This window comes from Anomaloglossus baeobatrachus, chromosome 7 (genome assembly GCF_048569485.1).
Source record: "Anomaloglossus baeobatrachus isolate aAnoBae1 chromosome 7, aAnoBae1.hap1, whole genome shotgun sequence".
Lineage (NCBI taxonomy): Eukaryota > Metazoa > Chordata > Amphibia > Anura > Aromobatidae > Anomaloglossus > Anomaloglossus baeobatrachus.
In genome coordinates this window covers 283954894-283982717 of record NC_134359.1, presented here as the reverse complement: position 1 = coordinate 283982717, position 27824 = coordinate 283954894, and the positions used below count along the sequence as shown (strand labels likewise).

Genomic DNA, 27824 nt, shown 5'->3' with positions numbered 1-27824 from the left:
AATAATAATAATAATAATAATAATAATAATAATAATATAATAAAATATAATAAAGTGTTTTTTATATTCTCACAGCGGCCTGGGCTCTTATATACAGCATGTTAGAATGCTGTATATAAGAGCCCAGTGGTGATGGCCGCAGCTGATTCGCCAAAAAAGTGGTGACAGGTTCTCTTTAAGAAGCTGTGCTTTGCTATATAGCTTGCAAACAATAGATCCGGACAGCTTTAATGCTCCAGAGACAAAGCTGCCTCCGCTTGTAGGACTGGAGAGCACACAGGCCGGACCAGCAATGGCGCTGGTCCGGACTGTCAGTCATCAGGAGCTCACTATACCTCAGGATGCAGAGGATCCCTTTGATTCTCCAATCACAATCCCTATACTATAAATCTTCAACTAATGCAGTACTACAACTCCCAGCATGTCCCGACAACCAAGAGATTTGCTATTGTCAGCAAAATCTACTCACCACATCCGACTCACTAGGCCTTGAAAAACTACAACTCCCAGGATGCCCCGATAGTGAAATCTTCCCACACTTTAGTACTGTAGAGTCCCACTTATGGCTCCTTAGCTATTGCTATACTACAACCACCATCATGGCCTGACAGCCAATATCGCCACCAGCTTTGACAGAATCCACTCACGACGTAAAACTACAGCCCCTATCATGGTCTGACAGCCAAAAACACTTGCAGCTTTGACGTAACATGCAGCCTACTGCGACACTACAACCCCCACTATATCCTGACAGGTAAGGGGTTGCAGTCTTCTGCCAAATCTTGCCACTCATTTGGTATTACAGAACTACAACTCCCAGCATGTCATGATGGCCAAGGCAGTGTCAGCTTTTGGAAATCTAGAAATCACAGGGTCCTATGAGGCTTAGTTTGGGGGTTGCGCTTTGCAATCACAGGAGTACCAAGATGGCAGCCAGAGAGGACCCCGTCAACAGGTCGGTAGGTGGGATGAAGGTGCCACGCGTACCCAATGGTGCAACCAGTGATTGAAAGCGGAATTTAAGAGGTTAAACAGCATCCCATACTTTTATCTTTGTCCCCCCTCATATATACCTTTCCCTCAGTACCCAGGTTTCCCATGATCTGAAATCCCTCTTTCCATCAGCACCCAGCTTTCTATGTTCTGATATCCATCTTGTCCTCAGCACCCAGCTTCTCCATGCGCTGCTATGCATCTTTCTCTCAGCACCCAGCTTTCCTATGTTCTGATATCCATCTTGTCCTCAGCACCCAGCTTCTCCATGCGCTGCTATACATCATTCCCTCAGCACCCAGCTTTCCTATGTTCTGATATCCATCTTGTCCTCAGCACCCAGCTTCCCCATGCGTTGCTATACATCTTTCTCTCAGCACCCAGCTTTCCTATGTTCTGATATCCATCTTGTCCTCAGCACCCAGCTTCCCCATGCATTGCTATACATCTTTCTCTCAGCACCCAGCTTTCCTATGTTCTGATATCCATCTTGTCATCAGCACCCAGCTTCCCCATGCATTGCTATAAATCTTTCTCTCAGCACCCAGCTTTCCTATGTTCTGATATCCATCTTGTCCTCAGCACCCAGCTTCCCCATGCATTGCTATACATCTTTCAGCACCCAGCTTTCCTATGTTCTGATATCCATCTTGTCCTCAGCACCCAGCTTCCCCATGCGTTGCTATACATCTTTCTCTCAGCACCCAGCTTTCCTATGTTCTGATATCCATCTTGTCCTCAGCACGCAGCTTTCCCATGCTCTGATATACGTCTTTCCCTCAGCGTCCAGCTTTCCCATGATATCAGAGCATGGAAAAGCTGGGTGCTGAGGGAAAGATGTATAGCAGAGCATGGGGAAGCTGGGTGCTCAGGCAAAGAGCCTCTTTCCCTCAACACAAAACTTTTGCATCCCATGCTTTTATCTTTGCCCCCCTCATATATACCGTAACTCTCCAAATACTATAATGGCCCCCACATAGCCTTCCATATAGTATAATGGGTCCCATATAACCCTTCATATATAGCATTCACACATCCGCGCGTCTCGGTCCACGACTGTTGGGCGTATAATGCAGCTCGCAAAATGGTGTATTTAGGCCTCATGGAGCGTAAAGGGGTTGAATCCATTGTGGAGCGCAGCCTAAGAGGCCTCAACCCAATGACAAATGCTTCAGTGTGAAATGGCTGATAACAGAGAGCAGTGGATTGCACCCAACTCCGGCTGCATATAACATATAACATGTCCACATTTTGCAGCATTTTCTGTATATTTTTTTTGGTCAGTCCCCTCTATATTTATCGAGTTAAGGGTTCAGGGGTGTCAAATTCGGGGGGCGAACCGCTCCGAGCGCACACTCTAAAAAAGAAGGGGGGTTCTGGACAGGGGTGGGGGGGGAACAATTATTTGGGAACAGTCTGGATAAAGAAAGGAAACTTGTACGAGTAGGTGGGGGCGGGGGGCGTCGGAGAGTAAAATAAAGGGGGTGACGGCGAGGGGGGGAGGAGATGGGAGGGGAACACAAATGTGGCCCAGAACAGAGCACAGCCATTATTTCTGTCAGGAGAAAGTAGGAAGCGGTTGCCAGGGAACCGGGGAGAAGAGGCCTTGGTGTTTGTTTTCACTGCCAGGGCCGAGGGCAGAGTGCAGGGAGCTGAGAAAGGAGACAGGAGACCAAAAAAGAAAGAATGGCTCCCGTTAACCCCTCCATCGCCGCGCATGGCTCGCAACCACACAATGCATTACTTTATGGTTCCCACACTTCATTGTCAGGCGGGCCAGCACTTGTGTGTACACGCGATTCAGTCCCCAGCACGTCGCCTTCCTAAAGACGTGAGAAAACTGCTCAAGTAGCAACTCCACAGCAATAAGAAAAATCCTCACCCCTTCTTCCAGGACCTCATTATATCCAAACTACCCATAGCGGCCATGTTGGAGTCTACATTTCACATTTTAACCCACCCATCATATTAACGCAGGCGGGTGCATGGCGCAAGCTGGTATTTGCCTCCATCAGTTGCCATTTAACCGCTTAGATGCCGCTGGCCAGGGGCGTAACGAGAACGGTCGCAGAGATCGCAACTGGGCCCTGCAGGGTTAGGTGCCCGGCGCCCGCCCTGCAGAGAAGCAGCCGGCCCCTCTCTGTGAGAGAGGAGCTGCGCTCTTCAGTGGCAGACCACAAGGCCGCTATGGGGGTGCATTATAAAACATGGAGGACTATGGGGCTGCATTAAACGGTATGGGGGCTGCATAATATAATATGGAGGGCTATGGGGCTGCATTATAAAACATTGAGGACTATGGGGCTGCATTAAACGGTATGGGGGCTGCATAATATAATATGGAGGGCTATGGGGCTGCATTATAAAACATGGAGGACTATGGGGCTGCATTAAACGGTATGGGGGCTGCATAATATAATCTGGAGGGCTATGGGGCTGCATTATAAAACATTGAGGACTATGGGGCTGCATTAAACGGTATGGGGGCTGCATAATATAATATGGAGGGCTATGGGGCTGCATTATAAAACATGGAGGACTATGGGGCTGCATTAAACGGTATGGGGGCTGCATAATATAATATGGAGGGCTATGGGGCTGCATTATAAAACATTGAGGACTATGGGGCTGCATTAAACGGTATGGGGGCTGCATAATATAATATGAGGACTATGGGGCTGCATTAACTGGTATGGGGGCTGCGTAATATAATATGGAGGACAATGTGGCTGCATTATAATATATGGAGGACTATGGTGTGCTATAGAATATATGGAGGGCTATGGTGTGCTTTATAATAGTTGGAGGACTATGGTGGTGCATTATACTACATGGTGAACGATGGGGGTGCATTCTAATATATGAAAGGTTATATGGGACCCATTATACTATATGTAAGGCTATGTGGGGGCCATTATAGTATTTGGAGAGCTGCGGTATATATGAGGGGGGACAAAGATAATAGCATGGGATGCAAAAGTTTTGTGTTGAGGGAAAGAGGCTCTTTGCCTCAGCACCCAACTTTCCCATGTTCTGATATACATCTTGTCCTCAGCACGCAGCTTCCCCATGCTCTGCTATACATCTTTCCCTCCGCACCCAGCTTCCCCATGCTCTGCTAAACATCTTTCCCTCAGCACCCAGCTTTTCCATGCTCTGATATCATGGGAAAGCTGGGCGCTGAGGGAAAGACGTATATCAGAGCATGGGAAAGCTGCGTGCTGAGGACAAGATGTATATCAGAACATGGGAAAGCTGGGTGCTGACAGAAAGGTGTATAGCAACGCATGGGGAAGCTGGGTGCTGAGGACAAGATGGATATCAGAACATAGGAAAGCTGGGTGCTGATGGAAAGAGTCAAGTGTCAGCGTCATTATCCCATAACGCAAGTATCGGTGTCATTATCCCGTACCCTGGTGTCGGTGTATGGTTGGGGGGGGGCCAGGTCCAATCTTTGCAGTTAGACCCATCAAACTCTAGTTACGCTACTGCCGCTGACGATCACTGACAGAGGCATTTAAAGGGGCTGTCCAATACTGAAGAATAACTCCTGCTTAGCCAATTCAGGGCCCCAAAGAAAATGAAAACACTGTCCCCTTCCGGTGATGTCAGCTCTGCTTTTCCTAGCAGGAGACGTGACACTTGCCCCCATGCAATGTGATTATGGGGAACTCATGGGTTGCCATGACATTTTGGGACCTAGTCAATATGGCAGCCATCTCCCTTCATGGTCACCCTTCATAGGAGAACATCAGTTTCACTATATGCTGCAGTATATTAGTATATATACGTGTATATATATATATATATATTTTTTTTTTATATATATATATATATATATATAGTGTATATATATATATATATATATATATATATATATATATATATATATATATATATATAAAAAATATAATTTATATATAAGTGTATATATATATATATATACACTTTTATATATATATATATATATATTTTATTACCGTAGTACATATGCTGTACTATATTGTAATATACTGTGGTGTATATATATATATATATATATACACACGGTATATTACAATATAGTACAGCATATATACTACGGTACTAATATATATATATATATATATATATATATATATATATATATATATATATATATATATATACACACTTATATATATATTATATTTTTATATATATATATAAATATATATAGTGTATGTACATGTATATATTAGTAGTATATATGCTGTGGTATATATATATCACACACCCACACTAAGGTACTGCAATATTGCAGATCATAAATCTAAGTTCTCTATATGGAAGAAAATGAAAAAACTTTTTTTTCATTTTTTTGTAAATGTTTGGATCGATTTAAACTAAAAAAATAATAGTAGTCAAAAATTTTGAGTGTTTTCCAAAATAGTATCAATAAAAAATACAGACTGCGCCTTCTCTTGAAAAGAAACAAACAAACAAGCATTCACTCCTTCGATGGAAAATATTAAATATTAAAAAAATATATTAAAAAATGTTAACAAACCCCTCAAAAAAACGTAAAAAAAAATATATGGCGGAATGTTTCTATGATATGGCAGAATTTTTTTTGTAATTTTTCAGTACATTTTATGTTAAATGGTGTCATTTGGAGCAACTATTTGTTCTGCAAACAAGAAGCCGTGCTATGGCTGTGTGGATGGAAAAATAAAACAGTTATGGCTCTTGGACAAAGTGGAGGAAAAAAAATCGGAAAATTGACGGTGTCATTAAGAAATTAGAAACAAGAAAGCCGAGCAGAGGAAAATTCTGCACCTTTTTCCTTTTTAAAAAGTTGTTATTGATGAATCAGCAGGAAAATATATGGAAAGTCTAAACCTGTCCCATGATGGCAATGTACTAAAAAAACAGGCACAAATGAAAAACAAGGGAAAAATATAAAAATGTGCTGTTTTCACACCATATATTAATATGGCCGCTGTATGTGTCTCCCCACAGGTAAATGGACTGATGGTCGATGGCATGAAACATTCAGAGGTGGTAGCGAACATAAAAGCCAAAGACAACGAGACGACGTTACTGGTGGTGGACCCAGAAACAGATGAATACTTCAAGAAATTGGGGGTCACCCCAGCTGAAGCTCATGTCAAAGGAGGTACACACTGTCCGCCATATTGTCTAGAGGTGTTACCCATCAGGACTATTCGAATTGCTGAAATCTGATGAGTTGTTATGGTTGACGTTTGTTCTATGTATGTGGCCCCCAATGACATAGTATAGGGGGAACCATAAAGCCGATTTTCCCGGGTGCCATATTCTATAGGGGTGTCAGATTTTGGTGCCCCCTGTTGCTGATTCTTGGAGCAGTACAGTGAGTACCTGCGAGAGCCGACCGACTACAACAGCTATGGGCTGCTTTGTCATTTCAGTCAGTGCTGCTGCACTCTGCATCTCAGATCCTATGCAGAGTGCAGCAGTCCAGAGAAATCAATTACTGTACTCTGCATAGACAGCAACCGAGATGACAAAGCTTTCAGAATGATTACGAGAGATTTGTCATCTTGTTTGCTGCCAAAGCAGAGCTCAGCAGTTGATGACAAACTCATGTGGACTGCTTCGCTCTGCATAGGCAGCAACTGAGATTACAAAGGCTGCACTGTGCTTTCTTGTAGCTCTCTGCCTCTCCTCGCACGTATAATTTAGTGACAGGGAAGAGAGATCTGATGGGGAGGTTATCCCAAATGTATGCGTCCACTTTAGCTAGGGTTAGTGTTAGGATTAGTGCCAATATTAGAGTTAAGGTTAGTGCAAGGGTAACAGAGAGGGCTAGTGTTAGATGGAAAGTTAGTGCTACTGCTAGGGTTAGTGCTAATGTTAGAGGTCCGAAAGGTTAGTGCTAGTGTTAGAACTAGGATTAGTGCTAATGTTAGAGCTAAGATTAGTGCTAATGTTACAGATAGGATTAGTGCTAATGTTAGAGCTAAGATTAGTGCTAATGTTAGAGCTAGGATTAGTGCAAATGTTAGAGCTAGGATTAGTGCTCATGTTAGAGCTAGGATTAGTGCTAATGTTAGAGCTAGGATTAGTGCTAATGTTAGAGCTAGGATTAGTGCTAATGTTACAGATAGGATTAGTGCTAATGTTAGAGCTAGGATTAGTGCTAATGTTAGAGCTAGGATTAGTGCTAATGTTACAGATAGGATTAGTGCTAATGTTAGAGCTAGGATTAGTGCTAATGTTAGAGCTAGGATTAGTGCTAATGTTAGAGCTAGGATTAGTGCTAATGTTAGAGCTAGGATTAGTGCTAATGTTAGAGCTAGGATTAGTGCTAATGTTAGAGCTAGGATTAGTGCTAATGTTAGAGCTAGGATTAGTGCTAATGTTACAGATAGGATTAGTGCTAATGTTACAGATAGGATTAGTGCTAATGTTAGAGCTAGGATTAGTGCTAATGTTAGAGCTAGGATTAGTGCTAATGTTACAGATAGGATTAGTGCTAATGTTAGAGCTAGGATTAGTGCTAATGTTAGAGCTAGGATTAGTGCTAATGTTAGAGCTAGGATTAGTGCTAATGTTACAGATAGGATTAGTGCTAATGTTACAGATAGGATTAGTGCTAATGTTAGAGCTAGGATTAGTGCTAATGTTAGAGCTAGGATTAGTGCTAATGTTAGAGCTAGGATTAGTGCTAATGTTAGAGCTAGGATTAGTGCTAATGTTAGAGCTAGGATTAGTGCTAATGTTAGACCTAGGGTTAGAGGTAGGGTTAGTGCTAATGTTAGAGCTAGGGTTAGTGCTAAAGTTAGAGCTAGGATTAGTGCCAATGTTAGAGCTAGGATTAGTGCTAATGTTAGAGCTAGGATTAGTGCTAATGTTAGAGCTAGGATTAGTGCTAATGTTAGAGCTAAGATTAGTGCTAATGTTAGAGCTAGGATTAGTGCTAATGTTACAGATGGGATTAGTGCTAATGTTAGAGCTAGGATTAGTGCTAATGTTAGAGCTAGGATTAGTGCTAATGTTAGAGCTAGGATTAGTGCTAATGTTACAGATGGGATTAGTGCTAATGTTAGAGCTAGGATTAGTGCTAATGTTAGAGCTAGGATTAGTGCTAATGTTACAGATAGGATTAGTGCTAATGTTAGAGCTAGGATTAGTGCTAATGTTAGAGCTAGGGTTAGTGCTAATGTGAGAGCTAGGATTAGTGCTAATGTTAGAGCTAGGATTAGTGCCAATGTTAGAGCTAGGATTAGTGCTAATGTTAGAGCTAGGATTAGTGCTAATGTTAGAGCTAGGATTAGTGCTAATGTTAGAGCTAAGATTAGTGCTAATGTTAGAGCTAGGATTAGTGCTAATGTTAGAGCTAGGATTAGTGCTAATGTTACAGATGGGATTAGTGCTAATGTTAGAGCTAGGATTAGTGCTAATGTTAGAGCTAGGATTAGTGCTAATGTTAGAGCTAGGATTAGTGCTAATGTTAGAGCTAGGATTAGTGCTAATGTTACAGATGGGATTAGTGCTAATGTTAGAGCTAGGATTAGTGCTAATGTTAGAGCTAGGATTAGTGCTAATGTTACAGATAGGATTAGTGCTAATGTTAGAGCTAGGATTAGTGCTAATGTTAGAGCTAGGGTTAGTGCTAATGTGAGAGCTAGGATTAGTGCTAATGTTAGAGCTAGGATTAGTGCTAATGTTACAGATAGGATTAGTGCTAATGTTAGAGCTAGGATTAGTACTAATGTTAGAGCTAGGATTAGTGCTAATGTTACAGATAGGATTAGTGCTAATGTTAGAGCTAGGATTAGTGCTAATGTTAGCGCTAGGATTAGTGCTAATGTTAGAGCTAGGATTAGTGCTAATGTTAGAGCTAGGATTAGTGCTAATGTTAGAGCTAGGATTAGTGCTAATGTTAGAGCTAGGATTAGTGACAATGTTAGAGCTAGGATTAGTGCTAATATTAGAGCTAGGATTAGTGCTAATGTTAGAGCTAGGATTAGTGCTAATGTTAGAGCTAGGATTAGTGACAATGTTAGAGCTAGGATTAGTGCTAATATTAGAGCTAGGATTAGTGCTAATGTTAGAGCTAGGTTTAGTGCTAGTGTTAGAGCCAGGGTTAGTGCTAATGTTAGAGCCAGGGTTAGTGCTAATGTTAGAGTCAGGGTTAGTGCTAATGTTAGAGTCAGGGTTAGTGCTAATCTACACACGGCTGCATGTCAAGATGGCACCGCTTTCAGATCCTTGAGATCTTCATGCTTTTTGTCTTACTTTTAGGTGTAATCCCTCAGTCGTTGACCAATGGAGTGAGCAAAACGCAGGTGAGTGTGCACTTACTTATTTGAGGAGGGGGAGGCGGCACTTGTCTCTCCAAAAAGTGACAACACAAGGAGCTATGAACATGGAGTTCTGCCAGTTTTGTGCCTGCGGCCAACAATTGACATCAAAGCTTATTTTATTGATCGGTCAGGTCCTCGGCTGCCGTCCTACGTGGACCTAGTAGTGAAGTTCGCATGATTTTTCCTATTAAAGTCAGTGGCCTCCAGGCTCTTGTATTATCTAATCATTACAACCTCGGGGACATTGACTTCAGTGGAGTAAAAAAAAAAACCCCCAAACTTCTCATAACTTAAACTTTTGCATATTTTTAGAAAGTGTCCGACCCCTCACAGTCTCTCTCGAGTCGGCCCACTTGTAACGAGGACCTCGTTATTTCAGCGTTTTCCTTCCATAAAATAAAGAAAAGAGCCAAGTGTCCGCCCCCACCCTGCAGAATACTGGGACCGCTCCAGGCAGGAAATGTTCAGCCATTTGCCAAGGCGCTAGTTAGTAAGAGTGTTTGGCGTATATCTCCAGGCAGGCGATGCGCGTGCACTCAGCAGGCGGCTTTTAGGGTGTCAATGTTATGGACAAATTGCAAAAAATGGGACTTATCCTCCTGCCAGACACTTATTTCAGTCTATGGGATTGTCTACAGCTTCTGATCTAAGATAGATTGAAAGGATCTCAGACCTGAAGGGGGTTTATAGGGATGGTCCTCATTGTGGGGGTCTACTGCATGAGGACTGTGCAGAGGCAATGCTATGTCCAGTGGGATCAATAAATGTCTAGTGCTCTCGATCAGTCCCCATCTTTCCATACGTTAGGGCCTATAGCAGCCATGCTATCTTAATTCTGCAGGGCTCCAGCCCCATAGACAAACTTCAGAAGGTAGTTGTTAATAAGCCATAAAGGTCTTTGACAGTGTCGTAAAAAAATGCACATTTTCCAAGAATGTAGTAAAATGACCCCGTCACATATTTCAAACGGCAACCCATCCTAGTCACATGTCACAACGGGCAGCATTCTGAAGACACACAGCTCCCGAAGACCTGTGTTTCCACTGACAGAGCAGCTATATCGTAACCAAACATATTTCCAAGAGCTGAGGACAAGGGCTGTGACAGGAGAAGAAATAAATCTTCTGCTCGGCTGATTAAACACAGAGGACTGAAGCTGGAGAAAAAATTAATTGTGGTCAGCCAGCCGAGGTGAAGATTTATGTCTTCTGCCACAGCCCTTCTCCTCGGCTCACCAAGGTTCATGTGCTTACACGAGTTTAAGAAGCTGTGTTTCTTCATACTGTTACAGGACTGGGACAAGTTGCTGTTTGAATTATGTAACGGAGGACTTTTTTTTTTCTTTTTACTTTGTTGGCAACCCTATAAAGATTTTTTTTTTAACACTATTATGGCTGAAAGTTTGCTCCAATGCTGGGGCCTAACAGAAACATGAAACCATATACTTTTCCAAGAATGTAGTAAAATGACCCCCGTCACGTATTTCAAACGGCAACTCATCCTAGTCACATGTCACAACGGACAGCAGTCTGAAGACACACAGCTCCCGAAGACCTGTGTTTCCACTGACAGAGCAGCCGTATCGTAAGCAAACATATTTCCAAGACCTGAGGACATGGGCTGTGACAGGAGAAGAAATAAATCTTCTGCTCGGCTGATTAAACACAACGGACGGAAGCTGGTGAAAAAAATTAATTGTGTTAAGCCAGTCAAGATGAAGATTTATGTCTTCTGTCACAGCCCTTCTCCTCGAATCAAGGTTCATGTGCTTATGATACAGGTCCTCTGTCTGTTGAAACTGTGTTTCTTCATACTGCAGCCCATCCTGTTACAGGACTGGGACAAGTTGCTGTTTGAATTGTGTAATGGGGGCCTTTTTTTTCTTTTTACTTTGCCGAGGAGAAGATTTATGTCTTCTGTCACAGTTCTTCACCTCAGATCATTAAGGTTCGTCGGTCTGTTGAAGTTGTGTTTCTTCATACTGAAGACCATCCTGTTACAAGACTTGGACAAGTTGCTGTTTGAATTATGTAATGGGGGCCTTTTTTTTCTTTTTACTTTGCCGAGGAGAAGATTTATGTCTTCTGTCACACGTCTTCACCTCAGATCATTAAGGTTCGTCTGTCTGTTGAAGCTGTGTTTCTTCATACTGCAGCCCATCCTGTTACAAGACTTGGACAAGTTGCTGTTTGAATTCTGTAATGGGGGCCTTTTTTTTTCTTTTTACTTTGCCGACGAGAAGATTTATGTCTTCTGTCACAGCTCTACCTCCTCAGATCATCAAGGTTCGAGTGCTTATGATACAGCTTCTCTGTCTGTTGAAGCTGTGTTTCTTCATACTCCAGACCATCCTGTTACAAGACTTGGACAAGTTGCTGCTTGAATTATGTAACGGGAGCCTTTTTTTTTTTTTTTCATTTTGTTGGCAACCCTTTTAAGAGTTATTTTCAACCATATTATAGGTGCAAGTTTGCTCCAATGCTGGGACTAACAGCAACATGAAACTCTGTGATAATGTTAGTTTGGGTCATTAGACCTGCGACAGGCAGATACTAACGTTCGGCTGCTTTACGACCTCAGTTGACATCAGGCACTGTGTATATGAAGACATTTTTCGTTATCTTTTACAGCTCAATGGAGGCTCCTCGACGTCCTCATCTCACAGTGATTTGCAGAGCCCTGACAAAGACTCGCAGGTAATGAAAGCGTCCGATTCCTTTATATCTGACCATTTTATATGGAGTCAGCAGAGGACATTTGAGATTGGGTCCTGCCTTCTCATTGATGCACAGCATTTATTTGCTGGCGGCTTAGTGATTAAAAGGGCTGTCAGGTGAAAACAAGTGATCACCTCTGCCCTGGAAAGGTGATAACCTGCTGATTGCTGGAGATCAGACTGTACTGATGGGCAGAACAGGTCATATTTATCCAGATTGAAGCAGCAGTGCAAATGCTTGATTACATCTCTGTCCATTCTCTATGGAGCTGCCAGAAAAAGCTGAGCGCAGTCCCATTGGGAATGAAAGGACCGGCGGTCACTGCTATTCCATGCTAAAGGGGATAAAAGTGCCGAGGTGAATGATGATCGGCACGACATCCACCGATCAACAAGTTATCCCCTATCCCATAGATAGGGAATAACTTATTTTCACCAAACAACCCCTTTAATATGTGGGTATATTGACGATGTTTATGGGGCAAGGAAATCATTTCCTTCATGCTAGATGCCAGGTCAAAAAGTTGCAAAATGTGCACAAAAATGTGCAAAGCTGTGGTTCGGCACCATCGGTCTTCCGACAACTGACGTTTCACCGGACACCCCCTTTAATATGTGGGTATATCGACGATGTTCTTGGGACAAGGGAATCATTCCCTCCAAACCAGGTACCTGAGGTCAAAAAGTTGCAAAATGTGCACAGAAATGTCGCACAAAAAATTTGCAGGTCTCTGATTTGGCACTATTGGTTTTCCGGCAACTGGTGTTTCACCGGTCATCCCCTTTAATGCGTGGGTTTATCGACGATGTTTATGGGGCAAGGAAATCATTCCCTCCATACTAGATACCTGGTGTCAAAAAGTTGCAAAATGTGCACAAAAAGTTTTGCAGGGCTCTGGTTCGGTACTGGCGGTCTTCAGACAACTGGCCTTTCACCGGACATCCCCTTTAATTTGTGGGTATATTGATGATGTTTTTGCGGCAAGAAAATCAATCCCTCCATACTAGATACTTGGTGTCAAAAAGTTGCAGAATTTGCAGAAAAATGTTTGCCGTACTCAGATGTGGCACCATCAGTCTTCCACCAACTGGCGTTTCACCGGTTATCCCCTTTAATGCGTGGGTATATTGATGATGTTTATTGGGCAAGGAAATCATTTCCTCCATGCTAGATACCAGGACAAAAAGTTGCAAAATGTGCACAAAAATGTTGCACACAAAAATGTGCAAAGCTCTGGTTCGGCACTGTCGGGTCTTCTGACAACTGACGTTTCACCGGACACCCCCTTTAATATGTGGGTATATCGACGATGTTTATGGGAGAAGGAAATAATTTCCTCCATACTAGGTACCTGGGTTCAAAAAGTTGTAAAATTTGCACAAAAATGTTGTACAAAAAAAGTTTGCCATACTCAGATCTTGCACCATCGGTCTTCTGGCAACTGGTGTTACACCAGACACCCCCTTTAATATGTGCGTATATCGATGATGTTTATGGGGCAAGGAAATCATCCCCCCCATACTAGGTACCTGGGGTCAAAAAGTTGCAAAATGTGCCCAAAAATTTTGTACAAAAAAGTTTGCAGGGCTCTGATCTGGCACCATTGGTTTTCCGACAACTGGTGTTTCACCGGACACCCCCTTTAATATGTGGATATATTGACGATGTTTATGGTGCAATGCAATCATCCTTCCTTCATTACACCTTTTCTTTTTGCGTTACAGGCAGGTGACCTGATCCGAAAAGATCCCTTTGAAGAAAGCGGGCTCCGACTCAGCCCCACGGCGGCCGAGGCCAAGGAAAAGGCCCGCTCCAAGAGAGCCAACAAGCGAGCCCCGCAAATGGACTGGAACAAAAAACACGAACTTTTCAGCAACTTCTGATCGCACCGCTCCTCCCTCCTTTTCCCGGAACGGTCGGGACGAGAGCGGTCGCAGGACTCAAACCCCTTTCTCCCAACTAAACAAGAAAAAAAACACAAAAAAAAACACAAAAAAAAAAAACAACTAACGAGAGGTCGTCACCGAAACCTATATCTTGTTTAACCATTTCAAGCGTGTGGCATTTCAAAGGGCATAATCACGTTAACTCTTTTAGTGCCAGGCCAACGTATTTTTACCCGCACACCGGCACGGGACAGGACGGGCCTGTACTTGGAAATGTGGTGGGCATTATTGGCTCTCGTGGACTTGGAAGAGAAGAAAAAAAAAAGTCTTAAGGGCTGGAATGTAGACAAAGAAAAAAAAAAGAAGCAATGGATTCCGAAAATTGACGACAAGGACAACAGTTCTCCATTGCTAAAGCAGCGGGGTCCTGGCAGCTGGTGTTATCCTCCTCCTATGTTTATAGGACTGTTTCCGGTCCCACCAAGGATTAGGATGTATGATTTCCTCCGCCGAGCACTGGGGAGACTCCCAGCGGGCAGAGTACCCCACTTTATACATGCAGACCCCCAACACTTACAGAATATTCTCACTACATAGGAGGATTGCACAATGGCAGTGGCTCTATTAACACTTTAGCTGCCACATTTCTTAACATCTTTTGCATTGCATAGCTTGGAGGGGGGTGGGGTGGGGGACGCATTTCGGGCCTCATGTGAAATAAGCAGGGTATTGCACGTCAGACCGTTCCCTTGGGGTCACGCATTCCTCGCTGCAGCCCAGAACCGCTGGCTCCCTCTTACCCCAAACTGACGTGCACATGGTTTGAGTTAAATGCAAAAAAAAAATAACAACAGGACTCGAAAATCAAGCCCCGCTCCTGAGATTTGGGAAAAAGTGCCCCTGCGCTTAGCAGTCGGAGACCCACGAGCAGATGCAGATGTTCTGGGGATGTTACCGCTACGAGAAATTAGGTTAACCCCTTTGCTGCCAGTCATAAGATTCGGACTTCCCGACCTTGTGCCGGTTTTGAAAATGGGTAATTTTTTTAGCAAACGACCATAAGGCAATTTTGGCTAAAGTTCGCTCAAATTTGTATGTGAATAGGGAGGAGGGGGGGGGGTGTCCACAGAAAATCCATTAAGGTTGGACTACCCTCGGGGGGGGTCACAATGCGACCTCATCGCACTTCTCGTCGTGTCCTCCCAGCCTAACATATGCAAACCTGGTTGATCAGTTGCACACAGGAAAGTACCGTATTTTTCGGATTATAAGACGCGTCCCAAATTTAAAGAACCAAAAGGTAAAAAAAAAATATGGGGTCCGTTTTCCGTTTTAGAATCCGGTGGTGTTTTACCAGGGACGGGGTGGCAGCGCTGGTGGAGACGGGGTCTCAGGAGGCAGGGGCAGTGCTGGGGTACGGCAAAGCTGCAGGTGGTGCAGAGGGGGGGCTCAGATGCTCACTGCTGTGGCGGTGTTGTGCTGGGACAGCTGGTGTTGCTCTGTACTGACGCTCGCTGCAGGCGGTGATGCACAGGCTATTCTGAAGATGTCAGCGGTGCAGGCGTCAAAGAAATGTCAGCCGGAGTCAGCGCATGCGCAGAAGAGAGCTTGAGCCGAGAGTTCCATCTGCGCACGCGCCTACTCTAGGTGCCATTATTCCAAGCCCTTACTGCTGACATCTTCAGAATAGCCCGTGCCTCACCGCCCGCCGCACAGAGCAGCGCCCACATCCCCGGCACAGAGCAGCGCCCACATCCCCGGCACAGAGCAGCGCCCACATCCCCGGCACAGAGCAGCGCCCACATTCCCGGCACAGAGCAGCGCCCACATCCCCGGCACAGAGCAGCGCCCACATCCCCGGCACAGAGCAGCGCCCATATCCCCAGAACAGAGCAGCACCCACATCCCCGGCACAGAACAGCGCCGACATCCCCGGCACAGAGCAGCACCCACATCCCCGGCACAGAACAGCACCGACACCCCCGGCACAGAACAGCACCCACACCCCCGGCACAGAGCAGCGCCCACATCCCCGGCACAGAGCAGCGCCCACATCCCCGGCAAAGAGCAGAGCCGACACCCCCCGCACAGAGCAGCGCCCACATCCCTGGCACAGAGGAGCGCCCACAGCCCCGGCACAGAGCAGCGCCCACATCCCTGGCACAGAGCAGCGCCCGCATCCCCGGAACAGAGCAGCGCCCGCATCCCCGGCACAGAGGAGCGCCCGCATCCCCGGCACAGAGCAGTGCCCGCATCCCCGGCACAGAGCAGCGCCCGCATCCCCGGCACAGAGCAGCGGCCGCATCCCCGGCACAGAGAAGCGCCTGCATCCCCGGTAAAGAGCAGCGCCCGAATTTCGGTAAAGAGCAGCGCCCGCATCCCCGGCACAGAGCAGCGCCCGCATCCCCGGCACAGAGCAGCGCCCGCATCCCCGGCACAGAGCAGAGCCGACATCCCCGGCACAGAGCAGCGCCCACATCCCCGGCACAGAGCAGCACCCACATCCCCGGCAAAGAACAGTGCCGACACCCCCGGCACAGAGCAGCGCCCACACCCCCGGCACAGAGCAGCGCCCACATCCCCGGCAAAGAGCAGCGCCAACATTCCCGGCACAGAGCAGCGCCAACATCCCCGGCACAGAGCAGCGCCCACATCCCCGGCACAGAGCAGCGCCAACATTCCCGGCACAGAGCAGCGCCAACATCCCCGGCACAGAGCAGCGCCCACAGCACATTGCACAGCATTGCCCCTGCCTCCTGTGACCCCTCTTCACCACCCCCCGGTAAGCTACATTTGGATTTTAAGACGCACCCCTCATTTTCTTCCCAAATTCCCAGCAGCTCCCCATCCATTGTAATTAATTGCGGTTACTTTACCCCCCCTCTCCACTCCATGATGGGATTTAAAAAATCCCCCCAAAACAAGCGTCCACCAATGTGTATCCAATGGATCCGCAGAGATTTAATGCACGGACTTAGACGTTTTCTCTAATTAAAAAAAAAAGTATCATTTAACCCCGCGGCCGCTAATCCCGCTCATGTCCCGGATTAACAAGCCGGCGAGATCATGTTGTCCACGGGAAAGCTCCTCTTACCAGATCTATGGCGCTTAAGCTGACGCAGGAATGCTGCTTTAATCACGTCAGCGGGGGGGAGCGGGGGGAGATTAGGCCGATTCTGGCCAAATAAAATAATCTTTTTGTAATAATTCTTCTCCCTGAAAAACAACAACAAAGGAACAAAAAAAAAAGTTTCCTTGTTACAAATGTGTAAAACAAGGCTGCCCCCTAGTGGCCAAAATGTGTCCAGGAGGTTATTATTCCGCTTCGGAGTTGGAGGAAGACCCTGTAGGAGAAGGTTTTCTGATGATTATTCCAGATTTGATGTCCTTAATCATTCCGCAGAGCTTCTCTCGCACTCGCTGGCCCTTTAAGTTAACCCTTGCAGTCAGACGTCATTACAGCTGTAGTTACAGACCGTCATGTGAATGCGCAATTTTCTGTCTTATGGCGGCCACATGTGGTTCCAGCTGTTAGAGGGGTCCGGACCGGGAACGGGGAGACTCTGTAAAAGACTGAACATTCCCAAAAAATACATGAGATCTCAGGACTGCGCTGTGCGGAGGAGCGGGACCATCGCCATACATTACATCCTGCAACCTATAGACCAAGGGATACATAGACATATGTACTGAGACTGAGCTCAGGCTCATCATTCAGCATGGAGGCTGAGCTCGGTCTTATCATTGCGCATGGAGGCTGAGCTCAGTCTTATCATTCAGCATGGAGGCTGAGCTCAGGCTTATCATTCTTCATGGAGGCTGAGCTCGGACTTTTCATTCAGCATGGTGGCTGAGCTCAGGCTTATCATTCAACATGGAGGCTGAGCTCAGGCTTATCATTCAGCATGGTGGCTGAGCTCAGGCTTATCATTCAACATGGAGGCTGAGCTCAGGCTTATCATTCAGCATGGAGGCTGAGCTCAGGCTTATCATTCAGCATGGAGGCTGAGCTCAGGCTTATCATTCAACATGGAGGCTGAGCTCAGGCTTATCATTCAGCATGGTGGCTGAGCTCAGGCTTATCATTCAACATGGAGGCTGAGCTCAGGCTTATCATTCAGCATGGTGGCTGAGCTCAGGCTTATCATTCAGCATGGTGGCTGAGCTCAGGCTTATCATTTAACATGGAGGCTGAGCTCAGGCTTATCATTCAACATGGAGGCTGAGCTCAGGCTTATCATTCAGCATGGTGGCTGAGCTCAGGCTTATCATTCAACATGGAGGCTGAGCTCAGGCTTATCATTCAGCATGGTGGCTGAGCTCAGGCTTATCATTCAGCATGGTGGCTGAGCTCAGGCTTATCATTCAACATGGAGGCTGAGCTCAGGCTTATCATTCAACATGGAGGCTGAGCTCAGGCTTATCATTCAGTATGGAAACAGAGCTCGGACTTATTCAGCATGGAAGCTGAGCTCAGACTTATTATTCTTCATGGAGGCTGAGCTCCATCTTATCATTCAGGATGGCGGCTGAACTCGGTCTTATCATTCACAATAGTGGCTGAGCTCAGACTTATCATTCAGCATGGAGACTGAGCTCGGTCTTATCATTGAGCATGGAGGCTGAGCTCGGTCTTATCATTCAGCATGTAGGCTGGGCTCAGTCTTATCATTCAGTATGGAGGCTAAGCTTGATCTTATCATTCAGCATGGAGGCTGAGCTCGGTCTTATCATTCAGCATGGAGGCTGGGCTCGGTCTTATCATTCAGCATGGAGGCTGGGCTCGGTCTTATCATTCAGTATGGAGACTGAGCTTTATCTTATTCTTCATGGAGGCTGAGCTCGGTCTTATCATTCAGTATGTAGAATGAGCTCGGTCTTATCATCCAGCATGGAGCCTGAGCTTGGTCTTATTATTCAGCATGGAGACTGAGCTCGGCCTTATGCATAATGGAGGCTGACCTCGGTCTTATCATTCAGCATGGAGGCTGAGCTCGGTCTTATGCATAATGGAGGCTGAGCTCGGTCTTATCATTCAGTATAAAGACTAAGCTCAGTCTTATTCTTCAGGTAGGCTGAGCTCGGTCTTAATATTCAGTATAAACACGGACGTCAGTCTTAACATTCAGCATAGATACAGTGTTCGGCCTCGTCCCTCAACATAGATTTCGAGCTCTGCCCCATCCCTTGGCACGTCACTTGCCCAACAGGCTGAGCTTAGCGCTGCTGTGTACCCTTGAGGTCGCGCTCAGCCCCATCACATGCCCTCAGGGTCAAGCACGGTCCTGTCGCTCACCTCTAGACTTGAGCTCAGACTCTTTGATTGCTCTGGAGACCGCGCTCAGCCCCGTTACTCAAGCTTTTCGATTGAGCTTGGTCCCATCCGGGCCACCATGATCCACGCACTTGGGCTTGTTTGGATCCCATCATTTTGCATTTTATGACGCAGGATCTAGATTATAAACCGCACTAATGTGAGCGATAGTCACTATATGGAAGGTTTTCGGCAGGTGACCCCCCCCACCCCCTGATGGCTTGGGTGGCCGGACTATGGTTTATACCAGAGACTAGAAGTATATGCCGGCACTAGGATCAGAAGAGGCGGATATCGCGGCCCGTCATCAATCCCTCCTTATTAAGGGGTACTCGATGGAAAACACAGAACGTGGACTGAACACGGAGACGACGTGACATGAGACTGATATGAAGGAAGCGGCCGTCAGCGCCGGATGTAGCTTGTGAGGTTAACAAACCTATGGATTTATTTTTTTTTTGTTTTTTTTTAATGGACGTAGATTATAAGTGTTGTAAATCCTGGACCACTATGGCTGAGAAGTGCCGGGCCGAGGCCACTGTATCCTGCCCCAGCAGTATGGCGGGCCCTGAACGCTGCCCCCTGCTGGTAGGAGCGGGAGTCTGCGGCGTACCTTTTATACGACGGACAGATTTTTGATAGTAAAGAATAGAGGAGACCCCTGCACTGCACATGGCCGCCGCCGCTGCCTGGATGTAGCCTCTGGAATCATATTTTTGTACTTTTAAACCTGTAATTACGTAAAAGGCACAAAATCTGATAACATTTATCTACGACACACACAACATATTGTACACTGCTATGTGCATAATAAAGGCTTTCCCCAAGTACGTGTCTGTCCCTGGAATGAGGAGGATTTGAAGCGTGCCGTGTCCTGACCACCGCACAGCAAGGAACAGCTCCATTATAGTGAGGACTAGCTGCAGTACCCCGGCGATGTCCCGGATAGTAACTAAGGGTCTGTCTCATTCCCAGCCTGTCTGTTTCCATCTCTCGGTCTTTCTCTGTATCATTCTGTCTCGATCTCTGTGTCTGTCTGTCTCTTTCCCCAGTCTGTCTCCCAGTCTCTTTTCCGGTCTCTTTCCCTGTCTGTCTTTGTCCATCTCTTTGTCTGTGTCTTTTGCTGTCTGTCTCTTTTCTTGTCTGTCTCTATCCAGGTCTGTCTCTTTCCCAATCTGTCCTTTGTCTGTCTCTCTGTCTCTTTCCCTGTCTGCCTGTCTCTTTCCCTGACTGCCTGTCTCTTTCCCTGACTGCCTGTCTCTTTTCCTGACTGCCTGTCTCTTTTCCTGACTGCCTGTCTCTTTTCCTGACTGCAGTTCTGTCTGCCTGCCTCTTTCCCTGCTCTTCCCTGTCTGTCTCTTTCCCTGTCTGCCTGTCTCTTTCCCTGTCTGCCTGTCTCTTTCTGTCTGCCTCTTTCCCTGTCTGCCTGTCTCTTTCCCTGTCTGCCTGTCTCTTTCCCTGTCTGCCTGTCTCTTTCCGTCTGCCTGTCTCTTTCCCTGTCTGTCTGTCTCTTTCCCTTTCTGTCTGTGTCTGCCTGTCTCTTTCCCTGTCTGTCCTGTCTCTGTCTGCCTGTCTCTTTCCCTGTCTGTCTGTCTCTTTCCAGGTCAGTCTCTTTCCCCATCTGTCTCTGTCTGACTTTTTCCCCCGTCTGACTCTATGTCTGTCTCTCTTTATCCGTCTCCCCACCGACATCATATTACCTCACACATAAGCTTCTTATACTGTGACTGTCCTTTGTTCCTATAGCAACCAATCACGGATACTATTAATAACCAGTAGTTCCAGGCTCCATTGACTTTAATGGAGGCAGGTTTTTTGGAGAGTAACTAAAGCGATGGGTTAAATTTTCCCGTCAAAACATAGTCTACGATGTTCCCTGGGTCACATGGAGTGTCTGTGTAAAATTTTGTGATTGTAAATGCAACAGTGCGGATTCCTTTAGCGGACATACACACATACATACACTCATCTTTATATAATAGATGCTCCAGTTAAAAGGTTTTACAGTAGTTCATTTCATCTTCATAAATAGATATTTTCTGATCGCTCTTCTAAAAACAAGCACTTTTGTAATTTACTCTTTGTTAAGATTTTGAGTCGTTTTTGAGATATTACCACTTTTCTTTTGTTTACTATTCGTTGTCTTGGAGACCCCCCCCCCCCCCCCGCCCCCCCCACCCCACCGCTGCTAGTCAGCAGAACGTACGCAGCGCTTAGAAACTCTTTTCTGTTGACCTTAAAAGCGCTGCTTTGAAACTGGAGCGCACTGCTATCTCCAAATCCTGGCTGGATGCAGCACATTGCTTACAAACGAGACAGCAGCGGTGGTCGGTCTCCATGGCAACGAGTTGTAACCAAAAGATAAAGTGTGAATATCTCAAAAACGGGCTGCAAATTTTAATAAGCAGTAAATTGCAAAAGTGCTTGTTTTTACCAGCACTAACCCAAAATATAGCCATCTGTAAAGATGATAATAACCCTTTAAGGCCTTCAGTGCCTGCATTAAAGAGGAAGCAGAAAAGTTACACCTCCAGTCCATGGGCAGAGGGGACTTAACATGCAGCGTAGGGTGAATATATGATTGTGGCTCACTGATTCTTTCAGCCATCAGTATGGGGGTCTCTCAGCATCTGGACCCCCCACAGATCACGTCTTCCGTCACTGTGACAAGTCAATATTTTAGGAAACGGCTATTGTCACCTATCCTCATCACAGGGGCAACACCGCTGAGACACCCACAGAAGAGGGACCCCAGGTTCCCAATTGACCGCTGCTGCTCCATTGAGGTCTATGGACTGACGAGAGACTATAGTGTTATAATCAGTCCCATAGACAATGAATGTATGGTGCCACTACGGAGGAGGAGGGGGTACTGGAGGCTTGGACCACCATTTTAATAATTGGTGTGAAAATTACGTTAACGATCTGTGTAATCAAAAAGAAACCGAAGATGTAAAGAAAAAGTAACTTTATTTATAGTAGAAAATGTACAAAAAAATTCAGTATCATAAGTATAATATAAAGAGACGTGATCTGAGGGTGACCTGCAGCGCCCCCACAGGTGAAGAGAGGCATTACACTATTCTCATTGAAATCAGTGACCTGCACGGACATGCAGCATCGTCCCATACTGGGGACTCGCCTATTAACCTCCCTCTACATAAAAGGAACCACAACCTTTTTTTTAATTCTTCAACTTCCAGGTCTTCTCCATATTTTGGGCGCCATCACTTCTTTTTGTTTGCTCCGGGGCAGATGTCTCGGTTCAGGCAGTCGGAGCATCGGGGGGCTACAGGGAGGCAAACCTGCTGCCCAAAGCCGACCAGCAGCCAATTGATTTCGCTCCAGAGATCCCTGCGGACGTAAGGGGGTTAAATATATCAGATTCTGAGCATGGATGTGATATCATGGTGACCGGTCTCCTCCATTACTACAAATATTGGGGTATTCTGCTGCCTCTTTCTCCATTTCATTAGTCCCCTGAAATACTGCGTGCTGCCAAGGCTCTATTTCATGTTCTTTTTACCCCCCCCATACAAATATTGGAGTATTCTGCTGCTCTTTTTCCATTGGTCTCCTCGCACACTCTCGGGGCCTCCCTGGCACGCTCTCGGGGCCTCCCTGGCACGCTCTCGGGCCTCCCTGGCACGCTCTCGGGGCCTCCCTCGCACGCTCTCGGGGCCTCCCTCGCACGCTCTCGGGGCCTCCCTCGCACGCTCTCGGGGCCTCCCTCGCACCCGGCTCCTCGCCGGGGCCCTCCCTCGCACACTCTCGGGGCCTCCCCTCGCACACTCTCGGGGCCTCCCTCTCGCCCCCCCACACTCTCGGGGCCTCCCTCGCACACTCCCGGGCCTCCCTGACACACTCTCCGGGCCTCCCTGACACACTCTCCGGGCCTCCTGACACACTCTCCGGGCCTTCCTGACACACTCTCCGGGCCTCCTGACACACTCTCCGGGCCTCCTGACACACTCTCCGGGCCTCCTGACACACTCCCGGGCCTCCTGACACACTCCCGGGCCTCCTGACACACTCTCCGGGCCTCCTGACACACTCCCGGGCCTCCTGACACACTCCCGGGCCTCCTGACATACCCTGTGCTGTCGAGAATCTATTTCATGTTCTTTTTACCCCCCCATATATTGCTTTACATCCTCTCTATCAGGATGGAGAGGTGAAGCATATGCCCCAGTATTACCAGCTCAGCCCTCACCTTGGCAGCCAGTCCTCTAGGCCCACACGAGTGTCTTCGGGGGTCTTGGTTTCTTTTTTCACCCACTTCAATCTGTTGGAAATACGATGTACGTGAGTGTCCACACCTGAGGAGACAGGAGGGTGTTCAGATCCATTCATAACTAACGGTTTTTCCATGTCGTTTAATAGAAAAGTCAAAGTATAGTAGTATTTCTTGTTTTATAAGACGCACCCCAAATTTGGAGAAAGAAAAAAGTAAAAAAAAAAAAATTGGGAGTGAAAATGGGGTCCGCCTTATAATCTGGTTGTATCTTACCGGGGTGGGCGGCAGCGGTGGTAGGGCGGGGTAATAGGAGGCCGGGGCGGTGGTGGAGCAGGGCGATGCTGCCGGCTGTGTTAGGCAGGAGCCATCCGGAAAATGTCTGCAGTACAGGCTTCAAAAAAATGGCGCCCAGAGTCAACGCGTGCACAGTGAGCTTTTGGCTCAATGAGGAGCTGAGATCTCACCTCCGGGAGACTTTTTCCTTAAATCCGCTACGGAGAGATCAATGGACCGGAGGCGGCGCGTGCAGAGGAGTTCTCAGCTGTCATTGAGCCGAAAGCTCAATATCTGCACACGCCGACTCTCGGCGCCATTTCTTTGAAGCCCGCACTGCAGACATTTTCTAGATGGCTCCTGCCTCACACCACCCTACTCCGCCGCCCCCTGCCTCCTGTGACCACTCCACCACCCTTCACTAAGCTACAACCGGATTTTAAGACGCACCTCTCAAATTTTTGGGAGGAAAACTGAGTCGGATTATCCAAAAAATACAGTAATTTGGCACAACCCCGCACCTTTAGGACCTCATCACAATGCCAAAAATGGAGAGGTGGCCGTGCATGCGTCTGAGACAGGAACACCCCCCCCCCTTTAAGTCCTGTTATGGCCAATCTTCTGTTCCTACACGAGATAAGGGTCTATCCGAGGCCTTGGCAGCCCCTTATCCCCCCACTCCGCCTTTTATCCCCTTCCCGATTTGGGCAATTTTTATTTTTGAGCTTTTTAAGTTTCTCCTCCTCTATTCCAAGAGCCATAACTATTTCTCCATTTATGTAGATGACAACTCATTTTTTGTAGGACATGTATTTTGGAATGATACCATTCACTTTACCAAAAATAATTAAAAATTGGATATTTTTGGGGGTGTACATACTTTTGTGGACATGGTGATGCTGAATATGTTCATTTTTTAACAATGATAAAGGAGTGTATAGTGGAATTTGACATTCTCCTATGAAATCCAGCTACAGAAGGGCCAAGATGGCAGAGGTGGGGGCTTTCAGTAGACCCCAGGCAGGAGCGAGCCATTTAAATACTGCTGTCAGTAATTGACAGCAGCATCAAATTGGTTAAACAGCAGCAACCAGAGCCAACACCGGCCGCTGCTTTAAGCAGTAGGTGGCAGCTGTATAACACAGCTGGCAGAAATGGAGCACAAATGCAGCCAACACATACAGCAGATATTTGGAAGGGTTAATGGACTTATCTAATATATAAAGCTGAGTGTGTGTGTGTGTGTGTGTGTGTGTGTGTGTGTGTGTGTGTGTGTGTGTCCGGAATTGGCATCCGCACCGTCGCAGCTACAGCCACAAAATTTTGCACACTCACTTCTGGACCCCGAGAGCATCATAGGCTATGTTTCGAGGGGAAATTTTAACCCCACTCTTTACAGTTATTTGCCAAAAAACCTGCCTCCATTAAAGCGAATGGAGCTGGGAGCCACGAATGCGCAGCCACGCCCTTATATGGAATGTTGGCGTGTCACAATGCGGCCAGGGAAAGAGACAGACGCAGCCAGGGAAAGAGACAGACACAAAGAGACAGACAAAGAGACAGACTGACAGGGAAAGAGACAGACAGGGAAAGAGAGGGAAAGAGAGAGACAGGTTAAAAGACAGACAAAGACAGGTAAAGAGACAGACACAGGGAAACAGACAGACAGGGAAAGAGAGGGAAAGAGACAGACAGGGAAAGTGACAGATAGATAGACAAGGACAGAGATAGACAGGGAAAGAGATTGAGACAGACGGAGAAAGAGACAGAGACAGTCAGAGACAGACAGGGAAAGAGACAGACAGACAAAGATAGAGAGACAGAGATATATACAGAGGGGGAGACAGACAGAGAATGGGAGAGAAACAGAGACAGTTACTATCCCGGGCGTTAATATATTCTATTTATACATTCTATCCCGGGAATGTTAATACATTCTATTTTGTTAACAGCAGTTATTAACCCGGGCGAAGCCGGGCAGTACAGCTAGTATATAATAAAATGAAGGCAGAGTATACAATTCTGCTCGCAACCTGACTATGGTGAGTAATTATTTTGGTTGTATGCAGATTCAAATGGACCTTTCCAATGTCGCCCCCCCACCCACCTCCCACGGATGCAGCATTATCCTTACCGATCCCAGACACCTTCTTCCAGGCAATATCCATAATTAGATGAGCCATTTTGGGTCCGATCCCTGGAAGCTTCACCAGCTCTGCTACATTATCGGGAATGTCCCCGTTGTATTGCTCCTGAAGCACCTCCGTCGTCTTCTTGATGTATTTAACCTTGTTCTACAGGGGGGAAAAATAAAACAAACTTAAAGGGGATGTCCAGTTTGAATAACTCCTTAACAGATGCTGGCGGCCTCTGCTGGTGAACGGTGGTACTGCATAGTACAAGATAAGACCTCTTTAAGGTGATCCTGTGGGGTCACCCACCCATTACCTCCATTAATACCAATCACCTTCCAGAATCCCACCGGATAGATCAGCTTCCCCAGCGTCTCCTCATCCGTCTCCAGTATCCGGCCACGGTGAGTCCATGTTCCCGTAGTCTGCTCATGGCCGTCGAGGTCACCTGGTCCTTCGTCTGGCTGGACAGCATCAAGGACAGCAAGACCTGGTAGCGCATCACCTATAAAGGAACACACGGGGTTAACCATTACCATAATGCAGGTATAGTGGTGGCCCACGACCGGATAGAGTCATGGGGCATCATGGTGCAAACAGCAATGGAGGCGGCCGTCAGCACCCACCCGAAATACCAACACCTCTCTGCTTTGTAATTTCAATGTGAAAGCTGCCTATCTTGGCTCACGCAGCACTATAAGCCCATTACTCCTCTTCCTCCACAATTCTTTTATTTTTCAATATATAAAGACACATGGGGGCTTGTTCTTTGAGGGACGAGTTGTACTTTTGATTGATACCATTCATTTTATGTCTAATGAACTGAAAAACATTCCAAGAGCGGCGAAAAGGTGAAAAAAAAAAATGCAAAAGGAGGCCAAAAAGCAAACATCTGCTGGAAGGTATCATCAAACACAAGTAAAGAATTACCCCCAGTCCTGGCCTGGCTCCCCCTCTGGTGTAATGCACTGCAGACATGCCTGTGAATCACCACCGAGCACCGACGGCCGCCCTCACTATACGGGGCCATCTGCTTGGAATATGTTTGCTGTCCTGGCATAGATTCTCAGTTCAAAGAAAGAACCCATGAGAAGATGAAAGGGATTGTACGGGCCGCTCGCTGTTTATGTGCTCGGCTGTAGGGTTTAATGCCGGGCTCAACTTCGCCCCCTTATGGAGAAAGCTGAAAACACCATCCTACTGCAAAAAAATGGATGACACGGATTCTTTAAAAAGTTCAGAGGAAGGAGTAAAATCTGGAGGACCCCTTTAAGCATAATCATATGACCCATATATGCATATGGTTGTTCCAAACATCTTGCAGACCCGACCCCAGATCTTGTGCGGATCCTTCTGTTTCTTGATCCCAAACAGTCGGGATGATGTGAGATCAGGGCTCTGTGCGGCCGGATCATCACCTCCAGGACTTCTTCTTTATGACCTCGGCTGGATGTTGGGGGTCGTTGTCCGGCTGCAGAATGAATTTGGAGACGATCAGACACCTCCTGATGGAGAAGTATCTGCCTGGATTTCTCAGCAGTGAGGACACCACTAATCCTGAACAAATCCCCAGTTTCAGAAATACAGCCGCACTCTTGCAGGACCCTCCACCTTCCTCACGTTCCTGCAGACCCTCAATATTGTGCCGCTCTTTATGGAACAAACTGCTTCGGTTACAGCCAAATATTCCACATTGTGACCCCTCAGCCCAGAGAAGCTGCAGCCATTTTTCTCCCATCAGTTCCTGTATTTTCTCGCATAGCTGAGTCACTTGGTCTTGCTTCTTGTAGAAGGTCTGAGGTTTTGGCCGTCAATCTTCATGAAGACCCCTTCTGTCTGGATCCCTCTGACAGTAGATGGTGCAGGTGGTCTCGCTGGTTCTGAGCTGATGGCACTGCTGGGCATCTGCCAATATCAGGGAGGTGTCTATAATGTCTCATCTGCTGCACTGATATCTTTG

General features: G+C 46.6%; 2 protein-coding genes across 2 annotated transcripts in view; one reads left to right on the top strand and one right to left on the bottom strand.

Moving 5' to 3' along the window:
• The window catches only part of NHERF2 (NHERF family PDZ scaffold protein 2), a 128834-nt gene extending 108788 nt beyond the window's left edge, over window positions 1-20046 (top strand). The window contains exons 4-7 of the mRNA XM_075318308.1: window positions 5974-6130; window positions 9244-9287; window positions 11936-12001; window positions 13747-20046. Coding sequence (XP_075174423.1) covers window positions 5974-6130; window positions 9244-9287; window positions 11936-12001; window positions 13747-13905 — 426 coding nt within the window. The 3' untranslated portion in view covers window positions 13906-20046. The remainder of the gene's footprint in view (window positions 1-5973; window positions 6131-9243; window positions 9288-11935; window positions 12002-13746) is intronic.
• A 2164-nt stretch (window positions 20047-22210) lies between these two features.
• Window positions 22211-26766, bottom strand: NTHL1 (nth like DNA glycosylase 1). The gene is given in 5 exon segments (XM_075319444.1): window positions 22211-22576; window positions 23436-23541; window positions 25867-26026; window positions 26200-26264; window positions 26267-26766. Coding segments are annotated over 5 exon segments (558 nt in total). The 5' UTR covers window positions 26367-26766; the 3' UTR covers window positions 22211-22449.
• Between the last annotated feature and the right edge of the window lie 1058 nt (window positions 26767-27824).